The sequence below is a fragment of the Linepithema humile genome, chromosome 4 (assembly GCF_040581485.1).
Source record: "Linepithema humile isolate Giens D197 chromosome 4, Lhum_UNIL_v1.0, whole genome shotgun sequence".
Taxonomy (NCBI): domain Eukaryota; kingdom Metazoa; phylum Arthropoda; class Insecta; order Hymenoptera; family Formicidae; genus Linepithema; species Linepithema humile.
This window is the reverse complement of record NC_090131.1, coordinates 25,701,232-25,727,960: the sequence shown is the minus strand read 5'-3', so window position 1 is coordinate 25,727,960 and position 26,729 is coordinate 25,701,232. Positions and strand designations below refer to the sequence as shown.

Here is a 26,729-nt window from a genome sequence, read left to right as displayed (position 1 = left end):
TGCGAGCAGTCGATCGCCGTGCACGCTGGTGCATTTTTTCGCGAAGAAATTTTTCTCGCGCCTCACACATCGATATGTATACATGTATTATATTACATATGTATATATTGATATATATATCATATACACACATTATTACGCTTGTACAAAGTGCGTGCAATTCCGCCGACTTGTGTCGGCAGAAAGAACGACTGGACTCTTTTACTCACCGACTACGAAGACCATATTCTTTGTCCATCGCAGCAGCTCCCGTCGGATGTGTCTGCGTTCCTGTATGCAGCGGGCATAGGGGCAATCCGCCATTTTTGAAATCACATCTTAGGATGTGTGTGCGCGTGCCGGCCGGGTACGCCTGCCTCGTGTTCCCGCGTGGATGTCCACCCCCTCCACCGCCGGCGCTCCTCCGTCCTCCTCGTCGTCGTCGTCGCCGTTGTCGCCCTCGTCGTCGTCCTCCTGCACCTCCTTCTCTTCCTCTTTCTTGCGCTCTCTCCCACCAACCCCTGCCTCCCCTACGGCTCTAGTTTCCCTTCCGCGCCTCTTTCCGATTTCCTCCTTCCTTTCCTCCCGTCGCTCCCTCCACGCCGGCACCCTCTGTTCCCTCTTCTACCACCGACAGACGTTCCTCTGTCTTTCAGCGCGCGCCGTAAGCGTGAGGCGTGCGTGAGGGAGAAGAGTAGCGCGCGTGTTCACGTCGTCGCGCTAACGTGCGCGCTGTCGGGTGCGACGTCACGCGTGACGTAGCACGTCGGCAGGAGCGACCGAAGTCGTCGTCGTCGTCGTCGTCGTCGTCGTCGTCGTCGTCGTTGTCGTCGTCGTCGAGGTCCGCCGGTGTGGTGGTAGTAGCAGTTGTAATGGTAGCGGCGGTGGGGGTCCTGTCGTCGTCGTCGTCGTCGCCGTCGTTTCGTCGGCCGTAGCGCGGCGCGGCGCTCCTCCGCGAGCGTCGGAGGGATGGCGAGCCGACGGCGGCGTCGGCGTCGGTGTCGTTGGCGGTAGCGGTGGCGGCAACGGCGGCAACGGCGGCGAAGTGGGGATGTAGTCGCGGAGGGACGACGACCACGCTACTCCTCCCAGGTAGCGGGACAGGGTTAGGGTACGGAAACGCACAACACACGTGCACGCTTGCGCCCTGAGCGCCACGAGAGTGCAGTCTGTCGCCGGCGGCGCGTCTCCTGCTTCTCTCTCTCTCTCTCTTTCTTTTCTTTATCTGTCTTTATCCCTCTGCCACCCTACCGCCCTCCCACCCTCCTGCTTCCGGCCCGCTGTGCGTGCACCTCTCGCGCGGGGATCCTCTCCCTTTTCTTCCGCCGAATTCTCCTACGGCGATCGGCTCCGTTTACCCTCCTCGCCGTTCTTTCGCGCGAAGACGCTTGCAGATCGCCGGTCGCTATCTGAAACAGAAATGGTACACCGTCAGAAATGGCTGGTGTGTATATGTATGGATGTGTGTGAGTGTGTATGAATATACAAGAGAGGGAAATCTTAAAGATAATTTCTTTTCCTCGTTCTTTCTTAAGGTCCTCGCTAAGTGTACCACATTATACATGTGTTTGCACTCTTAAAAAATATAATAAGAAGCTAAACTTCTTACGTCCTATTTAGCGTATCGATAATCTTCGATATATCCTATATCCACCTTTAACGTGTCTATCCTATCTACGACTATGTCGCGCCGCGGCTACGAGACACCGCGAATCCTCGCCGATTCCGTCGCACCTGCGTGCAAAAAGCAAAGTGGGCGGTCGCCGGCCCCATCCCAAAACAGGAAGGGTACTGCTGCTGCTCGAAATGAAACATTGCCGGTAAGAAGAGCGTCAGAGTGTAGGTAGTAGGTGGGTGGTAGGGGCGGCTTGCACTCTCTCGCGCGGTGAGGCGACACGAGCAGAGAGGGTAGAGGAGGCGCAGGAGGAAGAGGAGAATGAGGAAGGGGGTGTGGAACGCGGGGGAGGGTGGTTATAGGGGCGGATTCGCGTGGCGTACGGCCGCGAGGGGGCAGGTTGGCTGCGAGACGCGAGACGGGGGTGAGCGCACCAGGCGAAGAGAGAGAGAGAGAGAGAGAGAGAGAGAGAGAGAGAGAGAAAGAGAAAGAGCGTGAGCGGGAGAGTGAGAAAGAGAAGGAGAAAGAAGGAAGAGTGCGCCTAATATGCAACAAGAGAAAAAGAATTGGCGATCAATAGGTAGTAGCTGGTAAGCGTCCTTTCATCCGCCCCCGCGGACACCTCGTCCTTTCCACTCGCCCCGTCCTCCTCTCGCGGCCCACCTCCTCTCGCTCACTCGCCTCCTTTCGTCTCGGCGGTCTCCATCCTTGCGCCATCGCCCCTCTTAACCCACCCTTCGTCGTTGCTGGCCACCTTCACCCTCCCCCTGTCCCCTCCCCCTCCCCGTCCCACCTTCTCGATTCTCTCTTGAGTTCATCGCGAAACTCCGCTACTCCATCGCCTTCGTTGCCGAGACATCCGCCCTAGCGCGCGCCTAAGTTTGTCTCGCCTCTCAAGACCAAACATCACCTAATTAGCTGGTTATTTCTTTCCTTCTGTTTCGACACCTTCGTTGATTTTATTAAAGCGATGTTGATGCGCAAATACTTGAGAAGAAAGAAATACTCGAAAGGAATGTTCGTTAAAATGTGAAAAGGATACATGATCGATCGGCTCATTGAACATAAGCGCTACGTAAAAATTATTTAAACTTGTATCGATTTTAATTAATATTACGTATATGTAATAATAAATGCATTTTTCGCAAGCGTGTATTTAACGGTTGATCAACAGAACACAAGTGCGAGAAGAAAGGAAGATGATTTCTAAATGATTATTTCGAAACTGCCCGAAGTTACACGATAACACTCGCCTTCGTCAATTCCTAAGAAGGAAAGCGAAAATACATTTCACTCTGAAAGATTGACAATAAAACGAGAAAGATGCCATCGTGGAAGAGCATTTATTCCCTCGGGTCGGTTTGTCCGCGTTTCCAGCGGTCAGTTGATCCAAAGTGAAATTATACTCTACGTCGCGCGCAATAATGAGAAACAAGTACGAGGACACGCTCGCCCCAGCGGCAGTCACGTGACCCGCAAGAGACGAGCGTGTGCCGAACGCGTCTGATCTTTCTTTCGCACAGGTGCAATTTACTTATACCGGATCGCAGAAAGAGCGTCCGCCGCTTTATACATCACTCCGCCGACTCTGCCGGCGCGCGCGCGCGGCAGTCCGGAAAGAGAATATTGCATATTTTATATTCGGTCGTGCGCCGAACCCTTTCCTTGCGCCAGTCACCGTAAATTCGCGAGCTGTTCGTACCTGACTTTGATTCGATCGCGTTTCCGAGGAAAAGACCCGCGTAATTTCACTCGCGAAATTTTACAATACACGATTATAACTCTAGCCGTCGCGATTTTATTTCGCGAGATAAAAACTTGACGTGGTCCATGAAAATCATATATGTGTTTTTTTTTCATCGTTCCAAAATAATTATAATTTGTAAAGTACGTTTTACAATCGTTCGTCAAACTCTATAAAAATGAGCGAAATTGAATATTATATCGCGCGACGTTAATACCTAATGGAGAAAAATTAGTCGTTTAATATGGATACTTTTTCTCAAATTTTATACACCGTACGTTTCAGATGAAACCGCGTCTCGTTCGCGTCTCGCAGTTGAACGTACGCAGCAAGATACTCGTATTAACTCTGCATGTGCTGATGCGGTTAGAATAGGAACCAGGAAGCACTATGCCTCTTCCGCGCCATCGATTTTCATCGGCGCATCACGAGATGCAACAGATCGACGATGATCATCGAATACACGCGGCAGCGATCGAAGTCGCGGTTACCGATGTTCCTTAAAAGCATTTGATCCCCGCGCGATTGATATTCCGTTCGCATGTGCTCGCGCCTCTTCGTGGTTCGCAGTCCGGGTTAACTCGGCGATACCGCTGACGGCATAAGATCGATTCGATGCCCGTCCTAGGTAAGCCTATGCGAACGATATCGATGAAACGCGCCGGGCTTTCGAGGCTCGTACACACGCGCTCCGCGTTCACCGCGGCGCGATATGCATGCATACCGGGTGCTCTCGAGCTCGTTCCTCGTTCGTGCAACGTCATTGAACCCCGTCGCGAGCACGCTTGATGAGGGAAGAGGCTTTCCGACCGGGAGCTTCCGCTGCCTTGGCAATTAGTTGGTCCCATTACTTACGACCGCGCGAACATACCACCGCAACTTTCGTCAATTGCGACGCGCCGGGGCCTGTTTCTCCGCGGTAGACGTCACTATCATCTCCACGCGCGTTATACTCTCGCCACGGCGTATACACGAATGTGCGGTACTCGAGTTCTCTCGTCGACGTCATTGAACCCTCCAGCGTGCGTCGAAACGGCCGGAATTATTTTAGTCTCGAAATTAGGTATCATTACCTTTTTCATGACAGATTGGATAATGTGAAGAGAGATTTTGATGACGTAGATATCACATAACAGAAAGGATTCCTTTTTTCCTTTTTAAAAAGGACGGAGGAGATTAATATTAAAATTTAATTTAGACGATTGTATGCGGCGTAATAAAAATAGTTGACATCGTTGGATGAAAATGAAAAGATGGATGTTCGACATTCTATATTCTCCTTTGCTACATATAATACCTCATTGATCCATTAATGTAAAACGGATAATACTGACACTATAATTCGGCAAAGTTAGAAACGTTTCTTCAGAACGATTATCTAAAGCGTTCTTCGTTCCGTCGCACGCAGCCTCCGATATCCTTGAGTATGTGTTACACTTCGATCGCTATATATTTATAGATGCCTCAGCTCACGATGACACGATCGAGACTTAACCAACTGAACGAAGAAGTAGAAAGCAAATACACTTGGAAGCATCTCGTATGATTCACTTCAGCACCTTCCCCAGCGTCTTTCGTTACTCGATACGCGAAATATTACGCGCAGTAAAAATAGACCGATGTAAAAGTGAAAAATTCATCGATATCTCTTAATAATAGAAAGACTCGTGTTGATTAGATTTTGCTTGAAATTAATAATTATATGTTAATTTGCATTTAAGCAATTAACGAGCAATTAAGGATTGCCTGATAATTTTGACTCGAGATTAGGTCGTCTCGAGATGAAGCTTTATTAGATATATGGAATAAATCTGGATATAAGTATGTTACTGCATACTATAATTGAAGTTCGGCAAACTTTATATGGCTGAAAGTACTTATCAAAGATACTAGCTGCCGGCGCTCAGTCTCAAAAAGCACTTTATGTAATATCGATTGGAGTGTCTCACGCTGAATATTCGAATTCGAGAAGCGCATCGATCATTCCGAGAACGTAACGACAAACGTCGATATCTTTATGCACATTGCACGCCTCGTCGTGCACACGTGTTCGAGGCGCGATCGAACGTTCATCGCGATGCAAGCTGTTTGTCGATAATGCCTTTCGTAGTGGCGAGAAAAGAACGTCGCGAGTGCACAATTTTGTATGCGCATCCGTCATGGTATGCGCGTCTTAGAATCGTTGACGGTTGTATCGATCACGCGAAAACGGAATTTAATATTGATCGATCAAGTCTGCATGTCAACCCCTTTTTAAGGTTGACTCTCAAACATATGTATTTTCGCCGAGCGAAGACGTACTAAGCCTACGCTTTTAATTTAATCAATTCAATTAGGATGGATTTGCATTTTAAAAGCCTTACGACTTTTTAATAATCCTTACTTTATGCGATTCGTGTTTTGTCATAATCAAATATCAAAAATGAAATTAAAATGAGATGAGGTTCAAATAGTAAGATCATTGAAATGAAGAAATAAAATTCAATAAGTTAAAATAATTTGCAGACACACATCTTATCTCAATTCGTTATATTTCGATATTTTATTTCAAGTGCTGCTAAAACGTATAGTTTACTTAAGGTTTGAGTAGGTGGAAATTAAACGCAGCCGTTTAATTATCGAGAGTCCCTGGAAGCCTGTTCTATAGCGTCCGTGCTGTTTCGCGAATCGATTTAGCGTAGAATGTCACTAAGTAACGACGTGAGTCATTGTGGAATGCCGGTTGCAAAGAACACTGGAGAACTTCCACCCAACTACTCGATAATACTCATATACTAGACAAACTAACTAAACGAGATCCTTTGAGATTACGAAAGATCACATTTCCGCAAAATAATTGAACTACTAGAGATAATATATTGAATTAAGTATAATAGGTTCGTGATTTTATGCATTCTTTTTTCAAACACTGCAAAAGAGATTTTGAAATGTGGAAATTGAGATGTTGTAATGTGATTTCGACACTTTTAATCTGCCGTTATTCAAGTAGATTTTTATGCGCAATTATTCGCGCAAAATATACAATATACCCCAATCAATATCACATATACAATTTATATTTATACAAAATTTTCCAAGATGTTGCATTTTTGCCTATTCTTGAGATTATAAGGTTTAGCATTTTCTCTTTATATCGATTCTACGCGCGCATAAGTAAAACCATGGTTCAGTTGTTATCGCGAAATACCGTTCTTCTCGCTAAGAAACTGCACGAGTCACCGATAAGAAACGCAACGCACGGGTAATCTCGCGCAACCCGCTACAGTAAAATCCGCAAACGTTCGAAAACGTGTTACACGCGTGTTCGCGCGCTACTATGAATATGTAAATATTATTTTTGCGATTCTCGCGAATGTCAACGAGGAATGCGGCGGCGGCGTCTCAAACACGCAATGACACGCGTATATTTGCACGATACCAAGATAAAAGTTTTACTTACACACATAAATATTAAATTAATCAAAGTTTATCTAGCTTTTTAATTAATGTTACAATCATATATAAAAAAAAAATTTTTTTTTTTCATTAATCTGATAGCATTTAAAAAAAATGTCTGGACGATATTGATATTTTCAGCTCATTAAGTATTCCATTGCCCGCTTGAAACTTTGCCCAGCTTCTCACGTGCGAAAATCGGGCGTTCTGAAAGAACTTGCGCGACGTATCCGCGACACCTTCGTTGACCACCTTACTGCTTACTCGGCCTCTAATCGATTTTCCCATTACGCGGATCCGGAGAGCGCCTCGCATACACACTTCTCCCTTCCATCGTTCCGTGTCCAGCGTGCATTTCCGTTGCGCGGCGAACAAACGAACTCTCGATTCCTATCGACCTCTCCACCCGAGTCACCATCCCTTTTCCCTCCCTTTTCCCTTCTTCCCTTCTTTCCACTATTCCGCTGATTCCACCCTTTCTTTCGTCTTTTGATCCTCGTTTTCGAAACGCAGTGAGCCGCTGATTTCAAGATAACGCAAGCGCAATCTCGTACTTTATCACTTCACTTGTCAAAATTAATAACATGTATATTAATTTGTATAAAATGTTTCTTTTTTAAATAGAAAAAATATATTACGTTATTTATTTCTTAACAGTGCAGTTAATTCTCAAAAGAGAAAATTACAAATTGATAAACATAATTATATAACGCCATGTAACTATGGATTTATCAATTATTCATTGCATTCTTTTGCAGTATCTTGTCAACTTGCAAACAAGCTAGTTCAAGTTTAAACTAATTACGCAATTAAATCGGATCAGAAATGTTCAAAATTAGATAAACGAAATTAAAGTTTAACACAAGGTTGCAAACAAAAAATAACGTAGTGTCTAACAGATTTCTAGCAATGATCAAGTTTTTCCGATTTGTTGTTCAAATTAAAAACTTAAATGCTACGATAATTACCTATGTGAAAATTGAAAGAAAAACTGCAACATTTTTCTTATGTAATGTAAAATATCAATGCTAACGTATCAAAGTACGTAATTAGCATCTCTGTTTTGCATTCGCATAGGTATTGGATTTTGCAACAGATTGGGAGTTAAATAAAGGCCGGAAAGGACGCCGGCAGCGTAGTATACCCTCCTGCGCTTCCATACCTTTATTGACTCGCAAAATTGCTTCCTGCGTTTCTTTCAATTAAGAGCCCTTTGATCGAGGCGCGATACGGCTCGCGGGCATCGAAGACGACGGCCCGACGGTTGAAGTTTAATATCCACGGTCAGCAAGTTTCCGCGCGGTGTACGCCGTAATCGCGGCCTCTCTCGAGGCGGTTGCAAATTTCGCGGGCCCGCGGGAGAGAATTAATTAGCGTCAGGCGCATTTCTCCGTAGCACGTCGACGGAATTAAAATAGTAATCAAGAGTCGCGCCGGGAGGTCTCCACCTTTTGTGCCGTTCGATTCGTAGCCACGTTGCACCATTGCCGTCGCCACCCACCCAACGCCGACCCACTCACGTCAAAATATTTTTCAGAGGCGGAAGGAACCCGCCGATGAGCAAACAAGATAGAACGGTCCGGAGCGGCCGGGGGAGAAAGAGAGAGAGAGGAAGACGATAGCAGAACTGTTCCAGGAAGAGCTGTCGGGGGCGGTCGAGGAGTGAGAGAGCGAAGGGAAGTAGGGGAGAGATCCGTGCGCTCCGTTTTTTTTTCTCCCCGCTGGGGGTGGGTGGCGGTGGGCGCGAGGCAAGGGTGCGTTGGATTCGGTTACTTGGTCTCACCCCTTGGACCACCACTACTGCCGCTTCTAGCAACGGCGGCGGCGGCGGCGGCGGCGGCGGCGGCGGTGGCGGCGGCAACGGCGGCAGCAGCAGCCGTGCACTCCATCCCCCCATCTCCACCCCCTCGCAGCAACCTCTTTCTCTTCCCTCCGTCTTTCTCCCGCCGCCGCCGCCTCGCCGCCGCGCTCCCTTTGCTCATCCTCTCTCGCTCACTCTCCCTTTCCGCCGTCTCTTTCTCCCTGCCGCACGCCTCAGCGCGGTGCTTTTCGTTTTTTTAACGAAGGATCCGCTCAATACCTCGGCTGTCATAACCTCCCGCCAACCTCCCAGGGTGGCCCGCCTGCCACAGCAAACCCACCCTCTCATCCGACCTCCGCCTCGCGCCTCCACGGGGCCCACGAACCGACGAGCCACCACCTAGCACGCCCGCTCATCCCTCTGCTCGTCCCCCCCTTCACCCTCACCTGTCCTCTCATTCCTCTTCCCGGTTTTTAACGTTTCGTTCGACGTTTCCCTCCGGGTGAACGCCGAGTGGGCGCGAGGGTGGCCGGGGGGGACGGGCCCGAGGGGAGAAGTGCATTTCGTCGTTACTTTGTTTTACGTCCTTCCTCTCCTTTTCCGTCCGCGTCTCCCACCGTACGCCTCTACCTTCGTCTCCCTTAACGGCGCCACCCCTTTGGCACGGTTCTCCTCTCTGTCCCTTCGTCGTCTCGCGCTTTTTCTCTTCCTCCATCTGCGCCTCCTCATATTTCCGACGCTGCCCTCTGGTCCGAGCTCAGCACACGTATCCGTGTGCCTGCTCCTCTATCCCCCGCACCTCCGTTTTTATATCACCCATTCTGGACTGTATTCGAGAATGTCACTCTAGGGTGAATCTTCTCACTGGACGCTTAAAATTAATCGCATATTCGTACTTTCCAGTGTCGGAGATAACATTGATGGTATCGGGAAATTTTGACATTTTTCGCGATAAAAATCTTTCTACTCGTAATATTAAAATATTGTCTTTCCCGTCTATTAACTTTTTCTCGCAAGTCACTTTAAACATTCTATAATATCAATGAAATGGTCGAAATAATTAGCATGAATGAAAATTCAGTCGAGAGTGGTATTCTGAAATATAAATCTGTGCTCTTTAGCCTCCCATTCTTTTTTATTCGCCCCTCAAGTAAATCCATTGCAAGTATTTGATGTAATACATCGCGACGAAAGCTTGTGAGAAAGAAAAGATTACGGTTATCAAACGAAAAGTTGAACGAGAGAGTAAAGTCGGCCGGCTTTGGCGAACCCTCGCGCCATTAGCGAAGCCCACTTACCCCTTTTGGCCTTTGTTGCGCGAGGAAGCGGGGAGAGTCTCGCGAAAAGAGCGATATTATGCGGATTAGTTCGCCTCTCAATGGCCGACGAGGTGTTTTACTACCCTTTGGTGGCTATTTATTTGCACCTAAGTAAGACTGTGTAGTTAGACACAGAGAAATGTATATATGTTCACCGATCGATAGCAGGAAATCCATGTACTGTTTCACTTAAACTTGTCTGTCTGATGTTTAGTTTTTGTTTATAACTTTGTGGTATTCATAAATGTATAAACATTTAACGTAATAAGTTCATCAAAGTATTATTTAGTGAGCGATTTTAAACACTAAATATTTTGTAAGTGTCTCGTTACAAAATCTATATTTTTGTCAATTTTTTATGCATATTAATTAATTAAATTGTGAAAAGAAAAACCGATGTCATTCAATCCAAAATTATTTCTTATTTTATTTTCTAAAATAGATGGCACATTTTTCTTGTAAGACTATTATTTTTATTCATCTCACAATTAGCTTTATCAATGCTAAGAAATTTTCTAATAAATATTTTTGGCTGTATAAATTTACATCGTTATCACGTTAAAGTTTTGATCAACTCAGATTGATTTTATTCGCCTTAAATACCGAAACTTTGATCGAATGAGAATTATGAAACTTTATGTCATTCAAAATGTTTTTTACAATTAACTATTCTGCAACTAATCTCAGGCTACATTATACGGTGAGTGAGTTTTGGGTTAATGATGAGTTCCTCTATAGATTATAATGCTATCTGTAACATAAACTGTGAAGGAAAACTTATTTAGCTAGGGTTAACCACGATGCAACCGCTGGTCGTTAATATTGCAAATACAACGAGGACGCTGTTGCACCACAGGAATAAATATCGAGGCTAAAGTTGCACGGTAACGGTACACTTACAATATTACTGCGATCTACAGCGGAGAAAATCTCAAAGGATTTCTAAGAGGCACGAGCAGCGAGTATTTACAAAGGCATTCTATAGCCGGGACGGGTCACTGGTGCAACTTGTTGCCAAAGGCAGAACCACCAGAGCACGTCGATAAGAATCGCGCTGAAGACGATATCGAAAATAGGGAACTAGTTAAAAGAAGATCTCGGAGTATCGAATCGATTTTCCGAAATGTGAGATACACCCGCGCAGCAATCGGGCTCGTCAAAAGCGCGAGATAATGTCTTCGCCAACAATTACCGTTTCGCAAACTGTCGCAATCAGACATGTTCTCCGTTTAGAGCTGAGTTAATGCGAGAAAGCGTTATTAACTACTAAAATTTAATCCTACTTCTCTCTTTAACGGAAATAATAATTTATTATAACAAAAGTAAATAAAATATCGCAATAAGTTTCCTCAAATATTGCAACGAAATTGTACAAATTTATATTGCAATAAAGTTTAAATTATTTTGGAATTTATATATTATCGTGAATTAATTTACATAAATATATTTGTATGTCCTACATCGATGCGTGACTATCGTCTTTAAGAGAATGTAACATAGCACGCAATATCTTCAGAGCTTCTCGGCGCGATGCGTAGCGCACGGAGCTCGCGTTCATAAATACCAAGAAAGAGAATCCCGGGTCAGTGGCAGAGAGTGGAAGAGAAGAAGGAGATATTCTCCCCACTCGCAACTCTCCTTTCTTACTCTCTTGTGTGACAGAGAATCTCCCGGATAGTTCATCCAGCAGCTGACCGACTGACGGTTGATGTCAGTGTTACGTTCCTCTGCCCCGACGTCTGTTTCACTTCACAGCTTTCCCTCTTGCGTTACTCAAGTATTAGTTTATATTCATCTGCACAACGTTTATGCAATATTGCACCATCAATTTTTAATCGTTAAATTATAATTAAGTCATCTATATATGCTTTTTTAACAGATTGCAGTAATTATGAATTGTACCGAGATCATCGATGTCGAGCTATTTTCACACACTAACTTCGTGTCGCCTCTAGCAACGACAGTAATAACACATTATACATGGTATCTACATTACACGGTACATTCTGAGAAGATACGACACGATCAATATATTGTCCGTTTAATAAAATTTCATGTCACCAGTAATCATGCAATGTAATCAACAGCGATCACTTCAATTAAGTTACGAAGTCATTCGACTAACGAGAACTTCGATCAGACCAACGAATCAGAGAACCAGAGCTACCGGCATATGTATGTGAATCACTCACGTTCGCTGACTTTCAAGTTTTTAAATCAAAGTCGCGCAGCTGAGTAACGCCTCGCGGAAATCTGCCGCGGGATACTGAGAAGCAATAGTTTTCACGGATGGTGAAGAGGCTTAAATCCTGTTTGGTGGCTCTTGAAAATCCTGCGCTGGAAGCAACCCAAACACGGCACGGCTGGAAGCAACAGTTCGTTCCTCACCCCCTCTTCCTTTCACCCTCAACCTCCACCCTCTGTCCTCCTTTTGCTATCCTAAACCGCCGCCACCAATGCACAGAGTTTCCTCCGACCCACTCTCGAGCTCTCCGACACCCTCTTTCTCTTTCTCTCTCTCTTTCACGCTTACTTCCTCGCCCGCTTCTTCTGTGCACGCTTGCATGACTATACATTGGGTGTCTACTAAATTTAGGCTGCCACTTTCCTCTCCCTGTCCTCTGTAGTCAGCGGCCCCTTTTTTGTTCCTATCGTCTTTCGTGCACAGACGCACACTACTAGCTCTAGGTCTCGCCTCTCACAGGCACTATCGCTTCGCGACGAAAAGAGGGATACGTCCCTACTACACTTCAGACGCCACTTTCTTCCCCATATGACGCGAGGCGCGAGGTGTAGCCTCGTACAAAATCATCATACACGCGTGATCATGCAAATTCTGCTGCAGACATTTGGCGTTCTGCATTTTTCGGAATATATAACATTCACATTTCTTTCAAACATTCGAAAAATTCCTTTGCTTTCAGTGAGAATCAATGATACTCGAATTGATAAGAAAAATCAGTTTTCGTTTCCCCCGCCAAATTTGTTAACAAGTTTGTATATTTTAATGTCGCATCTTAAAATAAATCGAATATAAAAAACTACCTTATGCATTTTAATTAGAAATAAAAAATTATTTCTCTATTATTTATTTTTGAAAAAAAAAACTTAATAAAAATTTTGATATTATATACGCAAGTTTAATTGCATTGCACGATAAAGTTAGAGTATTCTTTGCCTCGTAAATAAGCTCGAGAGTTGTAAAAACAGAATGCTTTGAAAACTATTACAGAAATAAATTACTATTGGCATTGTAGATTTATACAAGTTTATTAGTTTTTCTATAGACCTTGTCTCTTAAAAAGATTTAAAGGAGAATTGTTGCAACGTTATTGGTATTATTATTAATAAATTGTAAACAAGTTTAGAGAGAGGATGTAGAAGATAACGTTCAGCATGATATGAAAACGCAACGGGCACATCGTTAAAATTCAATCGATACTTTTATGACAATTTAATGGCGATCTACGCTCGGGCTTGTTTTCAGAGTAAAAACGAAATCAGCGATAAATTAATGCGCAACGATTTTAACGCGATATCCTCCGTAACGCCGACGGTATACGGTGTTGCGGATGGAAAATTGTAGACAGATTTGCCAATACATCGAAACTCGCGAATATTGGTAAATTTTTAATGGACGAATAATATAAATAGTCTCTGATAATACAAATTAAGTATCAACGTTCGTGTATTTTTGAAGTGATACGTATTACGATTAACCGCCAATTGTTTTCATGGTTTGCAACCGATATTTTTGTGGTTTGCAATTACTGATAATTATTTCGTATTATTATAGTTACGATACAATCAGACTCATGTTTCGGGAAAAAAAGAACTGACGACTCAATTGGCGTAATACGAGTGTATGTATTTATCGGAACAAAATACGACGTCAATATTTTCGTCATTGACGAATCGCCACATTCGCTCGTAGGCGGACACTTCAAGCTGAGCCGTCGCTAGTGATAAACAAATACCGATACAATTTTAATTAATTCCCGCGTAAAAATGTACGACACACGATCGAGCCGCTAATGGATTAAAAGTTCTGACCGTCGTGATATAATTGTTTCAATTTTCGAGTCAATTGCAGCGCGCAATGACCACGATGACGCGCGAGCCTCGAAAACGGGAATTAATGGTGGTAAGAGAGAAAAATTATTTGTCGGGACGCGAATAAAAGCATCGCGAAAAGTATCGTGGAAGTCGAGCGGGAATATGTGCACACGCGGTGATGTCATGACAAGCAGAAAAAGGGGGAAGGGAGAGGGAAAGAGAGAGCGGATGGAGAGTGTAAGCGGGAGAGCGAGAACGTGAGAGAGAAAGAAAAAACGACGGCAGAGGGACGATGAAAACACTGTAAAACAAAATGTTTCGTTGGGCGCAATTTCCAGCCGCGATACCGAGTTGCGAAATGCAATAAAAATCGCTTCGTTTCACCCACATACTCGCCGCCGTTATCCGAGAGAATTTGAAAACGAGCGAGACTGCACGTCGTCCGGCTAAATACACGCGCGCACGCGCCACCGCGAGATAATGCACATCGGATGAAATTAATTATGATTTGACGAGAGAAAAGTACCGGCCGCACGGACTCATATCAGCGGGATTTTTACTAAGCTATCATATTGCGCTATTTGCGCGGTTTTAGTACTTTTTCGTGCTGTTAATTTCGGAATATTAAATAATTATTTCTACCTAATATTAACATATTACATTCCCATATCGTTTATGTGATATAATATGACATTATAACGTTTCGCAGAATTTTACAGGTTGCTCGCGATATATCATTTGCTTTGTGGCATTCCATAAATGAATTAAGATGCATACATTATATTAATGGCTACATAAAACAAGAATTTTGCTTTGAACTACGAAGATAGTAATGATTAAGAAAAACAAAAAAGGAACCCTCGAGGCGCACGCTTTGATCATATAATATTTCTTTGTGATAGTCGTTTCTCCGATAAGAAACTTGCGTTTTTCCACAAGGATGCTAATGCTGGATGCAAAAATTATAATCTTCTCGTTTTTATCTTACGTTTCTCCAATGTTATTCGCTCGTTCTTTGCTTTTCCACTTTGAATAATATCTTGCCATATTGCCAATTTTTAAGAAGTTTTGACTTATTTTTTTTTATACTTAATAAAATACTCACAAAAATTAAATTTAGCTTCGTCATAGTAAATAAGAGACAAACGTAATAAAACAGACATGAGAGAGAATGTCTTTGTTGCATGCACACCGACGATTTAGTCATGCTATCAATTATGTTACAAAAGCTTTTACGATACGTAGAAACGCCAACACGGCAGATTGGCTTTTTCAAATATATTCATCAATATATTGCAATCGTGTGGCAATTTGCGCATAGGCTTTGTAATCGCGTTCGAGAACAGCATTCGTATCATTTAACTTCGTTACGAGATTTCAAATCTATTCAGATAAACTATAGTCTTAAAGATGTAAAATAAAAATAAGATAAAATTTATTGCAGCGCAGTAATGGAAACTGACTTGACGGAAGTGACACTGGGAAGTATAATTGAAAGAGATTTCTAGACGAGCAGTATGAGAAAAAACATGGAGAGAGAAAATTCTATTAAACAAACCTATTGTGTTGCATAAAAGATTCTTATTTTTTTTAAAAGAACTGTAACTACAAATTTTAGAAAACGTTTAAAACATTTAAAACCGTTTTAAAACCGAAAACTGAAGCATACATCTTGTCACAGTATTCATAGAATAATTTCGAGCTTTAAGCCAATTAACATAGCAATGAAAAATACTTTTTATTCGATTTTAAACAAGTTAATCTGTTAAAGTTTCATTGTGTGAAAGGTTTTAAAAAATACAGAGTTGTATTTTTTGTAGGAAAATCACTCTCTTTGCCACATTTTTATTACGTGTATCTGAATTTTAATACTTCTTTTTCTTTTCGTTTGGAGATTTTTTTGGGTACTTTTCACACTTCATTATTTTGTTATTTTATTAATATGTAATCCTAGCGTACAAAGATAATAATATATTCGGTAAAATTGGAAAGCCTAAGCTTTCCAAAAGTTTACGGTGTATTTTTAGGAGAAATACAGTCGAAAAAGATTCGGGGGAAACAAAAGAGAGACGGACAATGACTGACGTCGGGTTCGTACGCTCGTGCACAGAGAGAGAACTGTTTCTCTCGGCCGACGACGGTACTACGGAGAGGCGAAGATGTGCGCGTCGCACAGATTGCAAAAGAGCGAGGCAGGGAGCGAGGGTGTCATGCCGGGCACGGGAAAAGCTCTCGTAGCTTCTCTCGTCGTGTGTCTCGGCCGCCATCCCCTCGCCTTCCCTTCTCACCCATATTCGCTATCCTCTTTTACACCCATTCGCACTCGCGTGCACACAACCACGCGCGAGATTTCCACCCCCTCCCCCTCCTGCCTCTGCCAACCCAGGCTTTATCTCTCTCTCTCTCTCTCTCTCTCTCTCTCTCTCTCCCCCTTTCTCCTTCGTTCGCTAACTCCCTCGCCGCGGGGGAAAGGACGGCGAAACGCATCAAAGAATCCATCAAATTAAAAACGCAATTATAAAAAAACGTCGTCGCCTCTTTGTCGAAAAGCAAGCCCTCCCTAGGCGACCCGCGTCCCAATCCCCCGCGTCGTCCCTACCCCGTCTACGTGCGCACCCTCTTCGCACGTCGTTGCCGCTATACTAGTCGCACCACGCGTCGACGTGTCGCACGAGCGGCGAACCCTTCGCCCCCTCGTCGTTTCCCCTCTCCCCGCCCCGTCCCACTGCCTCGTGGCCCCTACCTTGAACACGTACGCGTCTGGGTTCCTACCCCGAAAAAAAAATGCTATCGATCCCTCGCTCTCGTTGCCTCCACGCGCCTCTCAATTATGAAACGCTCCGAAATAGGAATATCTCCCCCCGTCCTCTCTTCCTCCGCTGGTGCGGATCCTATCGTAAAGACGACTGGGTGGCGGACCGATGAAAAGCGTCAGTTCCCCCCCCCCCCTCCCCCTTGCCCTCTCGCCCAGAATTCAACGCGTTGTTGCACCAACCCTCAAATGCATTCGCGCTGCAGCAACTCGCGCTCCGCTTGCTTTTCGGCGCGATGCGCTCCCCGTCGGGGCTTTGCTTTGGCACCGTCGTGGAAGTCCCCTTAGCGTTTTTGGCAAATGAAAATGCACAGTTCCGTGCTGACGAATCTGCGAACGTAGTCAGCGAAATCTAAAGCGCGCGACGTTTCTTTGTACGCTGGATCTTACATAGTCGCGGCGCGACAATATATCGGAAGGAGAGTTTCGCACGACGATAAGCTCGTGGCACGTAGACGAAAAGCTGAAAGACCCTCGACTACTCTTCACGACCTCACAATAGTTCGGCTGTGTTGGTAATTTTTTTCTCCAAATATTTTTTACAACTTTTGTTCTATTTTTGTTCTAAAATGTTTGTAATATTTTCCACAGTCTGAAAGCATCTTGTTGCATTCTATGAAATAACAATCTAAAAAAAATTTAATCATTATCTGCCTATAATCGAGAAAAGTTGAACGCCTTAATGCCTCGATTATCAATAATTAAGAAAAATTCGCTCCTTCTGTTACAGATAACATTGCGAGAATTTAAAAGAAGATAACACTAGTCCAAACCAGATAGCGGAAAAACGAGACTCTTCCCAGCGAAGAAATAATGATTCAATACGAACTGCGTATCAGGCCCTACTAAACTATGCAAAGGTGAAAAGCATTACGCATCGATTATTTATATATATTCGCGGAAACGGTCCGCGGGTTTCAGTCACGCGGGTATATACACTGGACTTCCCGGCACGTCGGATATCTACCGTTGTCCCACGAAAAGCCAGCCAGCCAGCCAGCCAGTCAGCCAGCCAGCCAGCCAGCCAGCCAGCCAGTTCGCAATACTTTTTAGCCCGGCGCATTTTGATTATACCCGCGAATTGATCGAACGACCGCGCGGTGGAATTATTGTCATAGTGAATAGCATAGAGGACCAAGCAGCTAGAGCTTCGGTCGGAAGTGTGACAGGTGGTTACTTCGATATTCGCGCGCGCGCGCGAGGCGACGTTCCCGAGGCAGAACTTCGCATTCTTATGAATAATATTCGCCGGCGAGAGAGAAGGAAATTCCGCTCTCGCGGCGCGGGGGCGAAAATGCGACGTGTAAGCGCATTTACCGCGCGATCGGATTCGCAGGCCTGCTAGACATTCGTCCCCGCACGATATACTTGGAAGCGCATACGCGAACTTACTAAAAGACTCGCCTTCGCTCATGAATAATGCTCTCGCGTGCAAACCTCCGAAGAAGTCGCACGGTGCGAAATACTGAACGGACAGGTGTGTGGGTGTGTGTGCGTGTGAAAAGTAGAGGCGCATGATGGCTGATTGCCGGCGGATCGATACTCGAAGTTCCACAGGTGTCGTGAAAATATACGTAGACCAAATTTGACTTGTTTAATCCGCGAATCACAACGCGACTGAGAGTCGTTTCAGCTCGTGTTACGGGGAGAGCTTTAATTGGTGAAATTGGAACTTTCAATAATTCATCAAACAATTCGATATTTTGACTGTCGCGTATAATTTTATTCAGATTAAAAGTATGATTAACATCTTTTTTCGCGTACACGTCCCACACGCACGTCGTCTCCCAATATCGTATTTCCTGCCGATAATAAAACAAAATCGCGCATGTTTCCGAGTTAAGTAGCGAGCAATTACGTAATGACCATTATGGTAATGGTTATTCTGGCGATCGTATTTGAGCATTCCCGAATGCAAAAACGAGCACGCAGCACGATGAACGGATATCGAATAATTAATTCGAAGACGCGTGGGAGAGGGAGGAGGGTGGGAGGAGGGTGGGAGGAGGGAGGCGAGCATCGGCCGACGCGCTCGCGATGAAATACGGATAAATCTTGTCTGAAACAACGCCGATGGGTCTTGCGGGCGGAAAGAGGTGCGGGGGCGGCAGAGGGGGAGGGGGGGAAGAAGAGACGGCGGTTCCGACGGTACTCATCTCATGCCTCCCCACCCGGTTTTTTCCCGAGCGAGCGGCTACCTATTGATCGGATATTCAAAAATTTCAGAAACGAGGAGATATAGACGGAAGAAGAGGGGAGACGCCAGAGAAGACGAGAACCGGAGGAAGAGGGAAAGAGGACGAGAGGTCGGGAAAGGAGGAGGGATGGGAAAGAGAGGGCACCGGAGGTGGGGGGGTTGTCGCGGACCGTACGCGAGGGTGGGGGTTAACTACCACTACCCCCCAAAGACGCGGCTTTCTTTTTGTTCCCCGCGAGTTCCTTTTTGTTTCTTTCCCCGTTGCCCGACCCCACCCACCCGCCGTCAGAGAGCTTCGATTCCTCCGCTCGCCTTTGCCACCCTGGCTCGCCCTCTCATCCTCCACCTCCTCCTATTCCTCTTCCTACCACCGTCCACCTAAAATACGAGTTCGATATTACCTTTCACCCGACCGCTCTCGCTCGGCCACCCTCGCGAATGTCCTCTTCCGTCGCCTCGCCCCTCGTCACGGCCGTCCGACCATTACTGGTCCCCGCACAATTTAATTGCTGGCATTTTATTAAAAGTATCGACAGCGCGCCGTCTTGTTTACGACTTTGCAAATTAATGCCCCGGCCGAACGGTCGCGAGCTCTTCCTCGCTTCCGCTTTTGTCGGTATTGGGGTGTGGAGAGAGGTGGGCCAGGGGGTGGGAAGGGGATGGTAGGGAGCCGAGGTAGAGCGAGGAAAAGCTCGGCAAAAAATCTTGAAATTAATATTTTCTCCGCCGCCTCGCCGGGAGGTGAAAGGGCGTTGACCTGGCCGCGCATATAGGTGTATAAAGAAACGTATCGACGGTACGTTCCGCGCTCTGCAACTTCTTACACACATACGGCGAACGTACTACCTTAACAACTACCCGCGAATCCGCTTGCAGCGAAGCTCCGCGCGAGAAATTATTCGTTCTACAATCCTCGTGAAATTAATTTAATTAAGCCTTATTAAAATAATCTTACACCATAGTAATTTTGCCCATGCAGAAAGCGCATTTGTAATTCAAAAAATAATACTACAATTCTGCAGTTATTTAAAAACTCGCAAATAAATATTGAAAAATTTTTCCTTTACAAGAGCGGATACTTTATCATGCTTTCTTTTTTCCATTACAACTGCCGATTTTCAAGAGTAATCAATGTACCGCAAAACGAAAACGCCAATCAGTAATTAAGATCGCTCGTTCTCCAATCATCCATTAAAAAAATGATGAATTGTCGAACACACCAAGCGAGATTCACGTTGGCCGTGTAAATTACGAAGAAACTTCGGGTTAGAGCACGTAACGAGCGTAGCGTAGCACGACTGCGTGTTCGAAAATTCTAACGCGGAACAATAGAAGTGCAGCGTGCCAAACGAGCGAATAGTACACGCGATCCAACGGATAGGCGGAATCACGTGGAGAGCAGGAATGCAAAATTGAAACGCGCCATGAAAATCAACACTCCGGTCGGCAGGAGGTTCCGATGCATCGCGTCAGCTCCGCTATAAATTGGTCGGCAACGGCGCGATACATGACGTCTAATAATTATAGGAAGTGGAATTTAGTTGGGGGAAAGGGTGGTCCGCCTGAACAACTTGTTGACTCCGACGCAGCCACGGTATATATGCATATCGGCGTCCGCGGCTGACGGGACCGCGTTCGATGAAACACCAAATTTGCAAAGTGGCCCGGGAGCTACGCGAAATTCGTATGGTTCGCAAAAAAAACGAATCGTATGAATGAAACGCAGCAAATCCTTTCGCTTTTGTTTAATGGAAAAAGTATTTTCACACATATACGTGAATAACAATATTAGAGCTTTTTTTTGTTAAACAAAGTGAGACGCGTGACGAGAATGAAATAAATGCTTTCGTTTTTAATTGTCGAGGGAAATATCTCGAAAAATTTGTATAAAAAAATTCCCAGTTAAATCTCTTGGCGTTATTAACACATTCTTAATGCCATTCGTTCGCAAAACCATGAAGTAAGCCTCCGAAAACAGAACAGCGACCCACCCGAGTGTTTTCAGCGAACGACGCAACGATAAGACGCTTATTGTTAAATTTTGCCGAGCGACGCGACGCGAGGCTCACACTCTCGACGAAATATAAGCCTGGCAATATCATCCATCGGTTTCATAAACACTGTATCAGCAAACGGTAGGGTTCACCCACGGGAATCATCCAGACACCCAGACGCTTGTCTTGTTCTTATGGTAGACTGAATTCTTTAGGCAAGCTAATTTGAATTGTCTGGAATAATATTTTGAATCTGTCACAGCCAAAAATTATGGCAAACTGCAAATCGCCTATCAATATAGTATCAATGTTGTATTATTAAGAATAAAACATTCAGTGTGCGAAAATAAATAAGGATAGTCACAAAATGAGAGAGAAGAGAAAGAGAAACAAATAGACAAAGAAAGAAATGACAAATAAAGATAAAAATTCAAAGAAAAAATACTTTACTTTTTGACTATGAAGAAACTATATGTATAATATATATAAATGCGTGGACAAACGTGCTATATCTATTTCAGCCTGGAAAATCTCGAAAATCTAAAATTTTTCCCGGATACCGTCAACACTTGAATTATTTTATAAATGCATTCATTGCATATCAATTGCATGTCAGATTTGTTATATTTCCTTGAAAATATATCAAGATCAGACATCAAATATGATCAAGATTAATTCAATACAATTTAATTAATCTTCATACTCTGACTGTTTGACAGACAGACATGTAATAATAAAAATAAAATAGTAAGCTGCAAAATTCACAATTAATCAAGTCATATTATCGATGCAAATGTTTTGTGGGTTGCATAAGTTGCACAAATCGCATTCATAGTCTTTAAGTGCAGTATTCGATCATTAAATTCTGTTGGTGATTTCGCCTGGTATTCTCTACATTGAAGACCGCATATAAGATAATCAGTAGCTTGGTATATAAAGCATAAAGAGGCCACATATGCTTTCACATTAAATAAAGTAAGCAAGTTTTAGTATGTCCGCGACATGCAGCCTAGTATTCTGAAAATTATGTGCCCCAAGTTTCTTTAAAACAAGTACGTAATTCCTACTTAATACGTCCTAAATGGAATTCTTTTAAACATTTCATGAGATGCTTAATGCTGATGTATCTAGCAGCATTTTAAATTTCATATCTATTGAGATCAGACTAGAGCTAACAAATGCGACAGAAAAATTGTAATAACGACGAACATTTTCAAGTGTCGTTAATGTGCATGAAAATTGCGCGGTCTGTCGAGGCGATTGCATCGCTCACGTTTCACGTATACAGTTCCTCGAATCGTGATCGATCGCGCTCGCATCTGGTTCAGTGGTGCATCAGCGACGATCGATTGCAAGGAGCGTCGATTTTCGCGAGGCGGTTCGACGAGGCAGCAGTCCGCCCTATGGCTTCTGGTCGCGTTCACCTAATCCGACGCGGGAGGAAAGACCGATGATAAAGCCGCCGCCACGGAGGAAGAGAGGGAGATAGATATAGAGGGAGGGAGGGAGAGAGAGAGAGAGAGAGAGAGAGAGAAAGAAGGACAGCCACGTTGGTTTGCCATTGGTTAGCACCGAAATGTCGGCTGACAGGTTTCGTGCGGTTACGTAAACTTAGTGATGTAGATAGCCGAACTAGAATGGGGACGCTTGTCGGCGCGACTCGTCCGTCCGTCGAAATGCACTTGCGTGCGGTACTGCTCGACGCAAAAACATGGAGCCCTCTCCTCTCCTTTCCCGTCTCTCTTTCCAGCCGTTTTCCTTCGCGTACGCACGGTCACGCACACCGGGTAACCGTATACGCATACACGCGTAAAGCGCGCATACGAGGAGCGATGCACACGCGGCGTCGCGCATACACGGCAACTCTCGAGTTGCACCGCAAAGTGTGTGTATCGCACGCACACACGTACATAAGCGTGTAAGCGCACACCAGTACGGCCACTCACGTCACGATGACGACGGTAACGACGACGACGCGGCGGCGACGAGAAGCGCGTGTCTCGGTGTGTGCCACCGTGTGCGTAACGTCTGGAATCGTGGGATGGAAAATACAAGAGCGACGCGGTTTCGCGTCGCATCGAGCCGTGCCAGATTGGATATGCGACGCGACTGCGTTTGGAATCGGTCACGACGAAGTTTGTCAAATCGCTTACGGTCGACTTGGCGGTCGACAGACAATGCTTTTACCGAACAGGAAATCACTCGACTCCGCGGCTTTCTTGCGTGGCCAAATGCGACCGTATCCACAATTTCCGAATTTGGCTCGAGATACAAAACCCGACGAAAAAATTCCAACTCACACCTTTCATACTCACTCTGACATTTAGTTATTTTTGCCTAATCTTACCGTGTTTTTCTTAAAATAGAAAAACATCCTAAAAACTCGTTAATATTGAATATTTAATTGTCATTTGTATCATATATGGAATATCTCTATTATCTTTGAGTATTATACAATAATTTGTGAATCAAAAGACCACAAATAATAATGCCAATATTCTAATTTGAATATTCATATGAAAGAGAAATAGAATTACCAGAATTTTTTGCTCAATCCTGAAAAGGTTCCTACCATGAGTTGTAGGGTTAATGATTGAGCGATCATGGTCGTTACACAGTCGCAAAAAGAGTAAAACACTACGCTGGAATAATACGATGAAATGATACGGATATATTTCAGAATCGCGGAATTAGGGAATGTAAAATGAATCTGGAATTAATGAAATGGTTCTCTTCGAATCGTTATTTCGCAGTATTTTCATAACGCGTCATGCAGGTACGCGGAATACTTATGAAAAAGAGGACGATCTGCGAAAATAATAATGCAAATTCAAATGGATCGCATTCGCAAAACACTATTTGATTTAAAATTAACGAGTGTGCTAATTATAAATTTATTACGAATTATTCAATAACGTATTCTTTTCTCGTATAATATCAAATATTTTTTTCTTCCATGTGTCATAGAGTATAACGTGAATACTTTTCAATGAGAATATTTTTTAATGATAATATATCACGTTCTTTTAAAATTATTTCTAAGATAATAATTAATTTTTGTAAACAATATTCTACGTATATATTGTTAAATACATCAACATGATTTAATTCTAAGAGTTCGACATACCGACAATAATTGAAGCATTCATGTTATTCGCAATGCTCCAATTTGTACAATAGTCAAATTTGCGTTGTGGCTACTATATCCGCAACGGTTGCCCGCTATTAAATAACATCTATATCACCACCACAAATTGTCTACATTTGAACGCTCAGAAAATATTTGAAAATTATTTTAGTTGCATATAAATTTCGTATAACTTTGCATCTCTTATTAAAATATTTAAAAAATTGTTCATGTTAATGTTGTGTTCAACTTGAAGTGCTAAAGCGCTAATAAAAAGTCCTGTTCATACATACTACTTCAATAAGTAAGTGTTTGACGATCGTAAACTATCTGTCGTTTTTCTCTCATTGCATATTTTTCATCTGTCGTGACAATTGCTCAGTCATACCGTGATTTTTAACATGTCTCGACGGCAACGCGGTATCATGTCGCGTCATGTAGCCTGTGCATGAATAAATTGCCATAGTTTCCGTCCGGGTCAATTTAGAGACCGCTTCGGCCTTTTCTTCGTTTCCATCTCGATGGCGACTGCGAAATACAGTCTACTTTACATAAACGCTTATTGTCGATTTAGATCGACGATGGGCATGCGATACGCAGTAAAAGTAATAAGATTTTATAACAATTTGGAAGTGACAAACCTCCAAAAGTACAATTATTCATTGAAAAGATTAATTAGTCAAGCGTATAGTTTCTGTCCATCCTCGGAAAAATTAACAAAGAAAAAATAACAGCAGAATAGCTCTACATGTCTCCGACGTTAAAGCAAAAGCGTTAAAATGCGAAAGCATTAAATCCATTACCGAGAAATCTTGTCGGCAAAAAATGTTTTATTAAAAAATTTTTATATCCGCAAAAGCTTCAAAAAGACCATTAAGGTAAAAAATATTACACAATTTTTTCTCTAATAAGTTAGAGCTGAGTCTTACACGACTCAAAAATTAAACGAGTCGAATTTTTAGAGACAGTATTTACTCGTCGTGTATAAGTCGTGTATAAGTGACGAATTACGAAGGCATTATGGACAGTTATTACGAAACTAATTCTACGCAAAACGTGCCGGCGACGGAGGTCGCGCGCGAACATGCATGTCGCAACAATGTCGGATTCCTGCGCGACTCGCCCATACAATCGTGCGGCAATAAAAGCGGATCAAATGAGCAAGAAGTAGTAAAATTGGTGGTGCGCTGACTTCCACAGTGCCCGCTTTTCAGACCGACGCTTACGTCACCGATGATAAGATCTTAATAACAAGAATCAGCGAATAGTGTGTGGCAAGAAACATAGCGGTCACGGGGAGAGGAATATGCAGAAAATTATTCCGCGCAGTCAACGTGTGCGAAAAATCATGCTGCGTACTTTTCGCGCGCGTCGGCGCCCCTATTACTAATTTTTTTTAATTTTACGACTGACTCACGCCGCACGAACTTCCGATCTATATCTTTTTATGCGGTGCGTTGTAAATGAAAACTCGCACGATCGTGTAATTTTAATCGACTATCGCAGTGAACATTTTCTCATTCTATACAATTTCTTTGTGGATAAATGACGAAACTTTTTAATATTTTTTTAATGTAAAAATCTCAAGGAAAAAAATAAAAATTTTGTCTTTTGTACAGCAATTGTTAAACTTACTTAGGCGTCACTTTTCCATGGAATCGTTTAGAAAGAATTTGTTTTAATACGTAAGATATTTTGTTTTACAGCCGTACAAATGTTCTAAATAATGCGTGAAGTACTCGCTTTGACAATTTTGTGAAACCTACATATCTAATCTGGTTACGCAAATTTCAAGTGAAATATGTGTATGCACGTATGTAGAACGAATCGTATTTATGCAAACATTAGCAAATAAGCGTCCAAAATGTAGTGCATATTAACAACAAGAAAATAATATTTTTCAAAAATTAACCTAATCCTTGTACTCAACTGTTTTACTTCAGAATATTGCAACACATATTAACTAACGAATGATAACCGATTGTCAGTATAAACTTAGTCTAAAATATAATTTTTTGTAAGTAAAATTATGAAAAAAATAAAAAATCGCACGATTACGACTATTATTAATATGATAGACGAAATCCTACGAAAAGAAATCCGGAAATCGATCGATCGCGCGAACTAAATCTACATCGTAGTGTCATGCAATCTAAATGCGGACGCTATAGCCTCGAGCACGAGTAGTATACCACGAACGCTTATTGGCCTGATTTTCGCCATTATCAATATTAATAGAGTCTTGGTCCATTAGCTGTTCTAGAGAGCGGCTCCGAGAACGATCTACGACGTCGCCGCAGATCGATTCCGCTTCGACCTTTTTTCCTCACGGTCGCCGTCGGGAAATCTCGTCCGTTTGCGGACGAATCGCATAAAGTAGAGCTTAAAAGTGTGTTTAGCAAGTTTGCAAAACAGACTGTAATGCCCACATAAATTTGAGAAAGTTACGAAACAATTTTAGAAAGCTGAATAACATTCGATCGAAGCATTTCGTTGAAAAATGTGTTGCGTGCGCGATGAACGTTATCGTACATTATCATATTATCATCGATGCTCACTCTATAAAATTTATAATTCACAAAAGTACAAGCTGAGCCGTATATTCATAGATATACAGCATAAATATTAGCAATTCAATATCGTACGAACA

At 43.4% G+C, this 26,729-nt stretch overlaps 1 protein-coding gene across 7 annotated transcripts in view; it reads right to left on the bottom strand.

The window, feature by feature from the left end:
* Positions 1–26,729, bottom strand: part of LOC105672552 (mushroom body large-type Kenyon cell-specific protein 1-like) — a 169,165-nt gene that overhangs the window by 40,303 nt on the left and 102,133 nt on the right. For all 7 annotated transcript variants that reach the window (XM_067353919.1, XM_012367572.2, XM_012367571.2 and 4 more), the window contains one exon: positions 210–1,388. In XM_067353919.1, coding sequence (XP_067210020.1) covers positions 210–303 — 94 coding nt within the window. In that variant the 5' untranslated portion in view covers positions 304–1,388. The remainder of the gene's footprint in view (positions 1–209; positions 1,389–26,729) is intronic.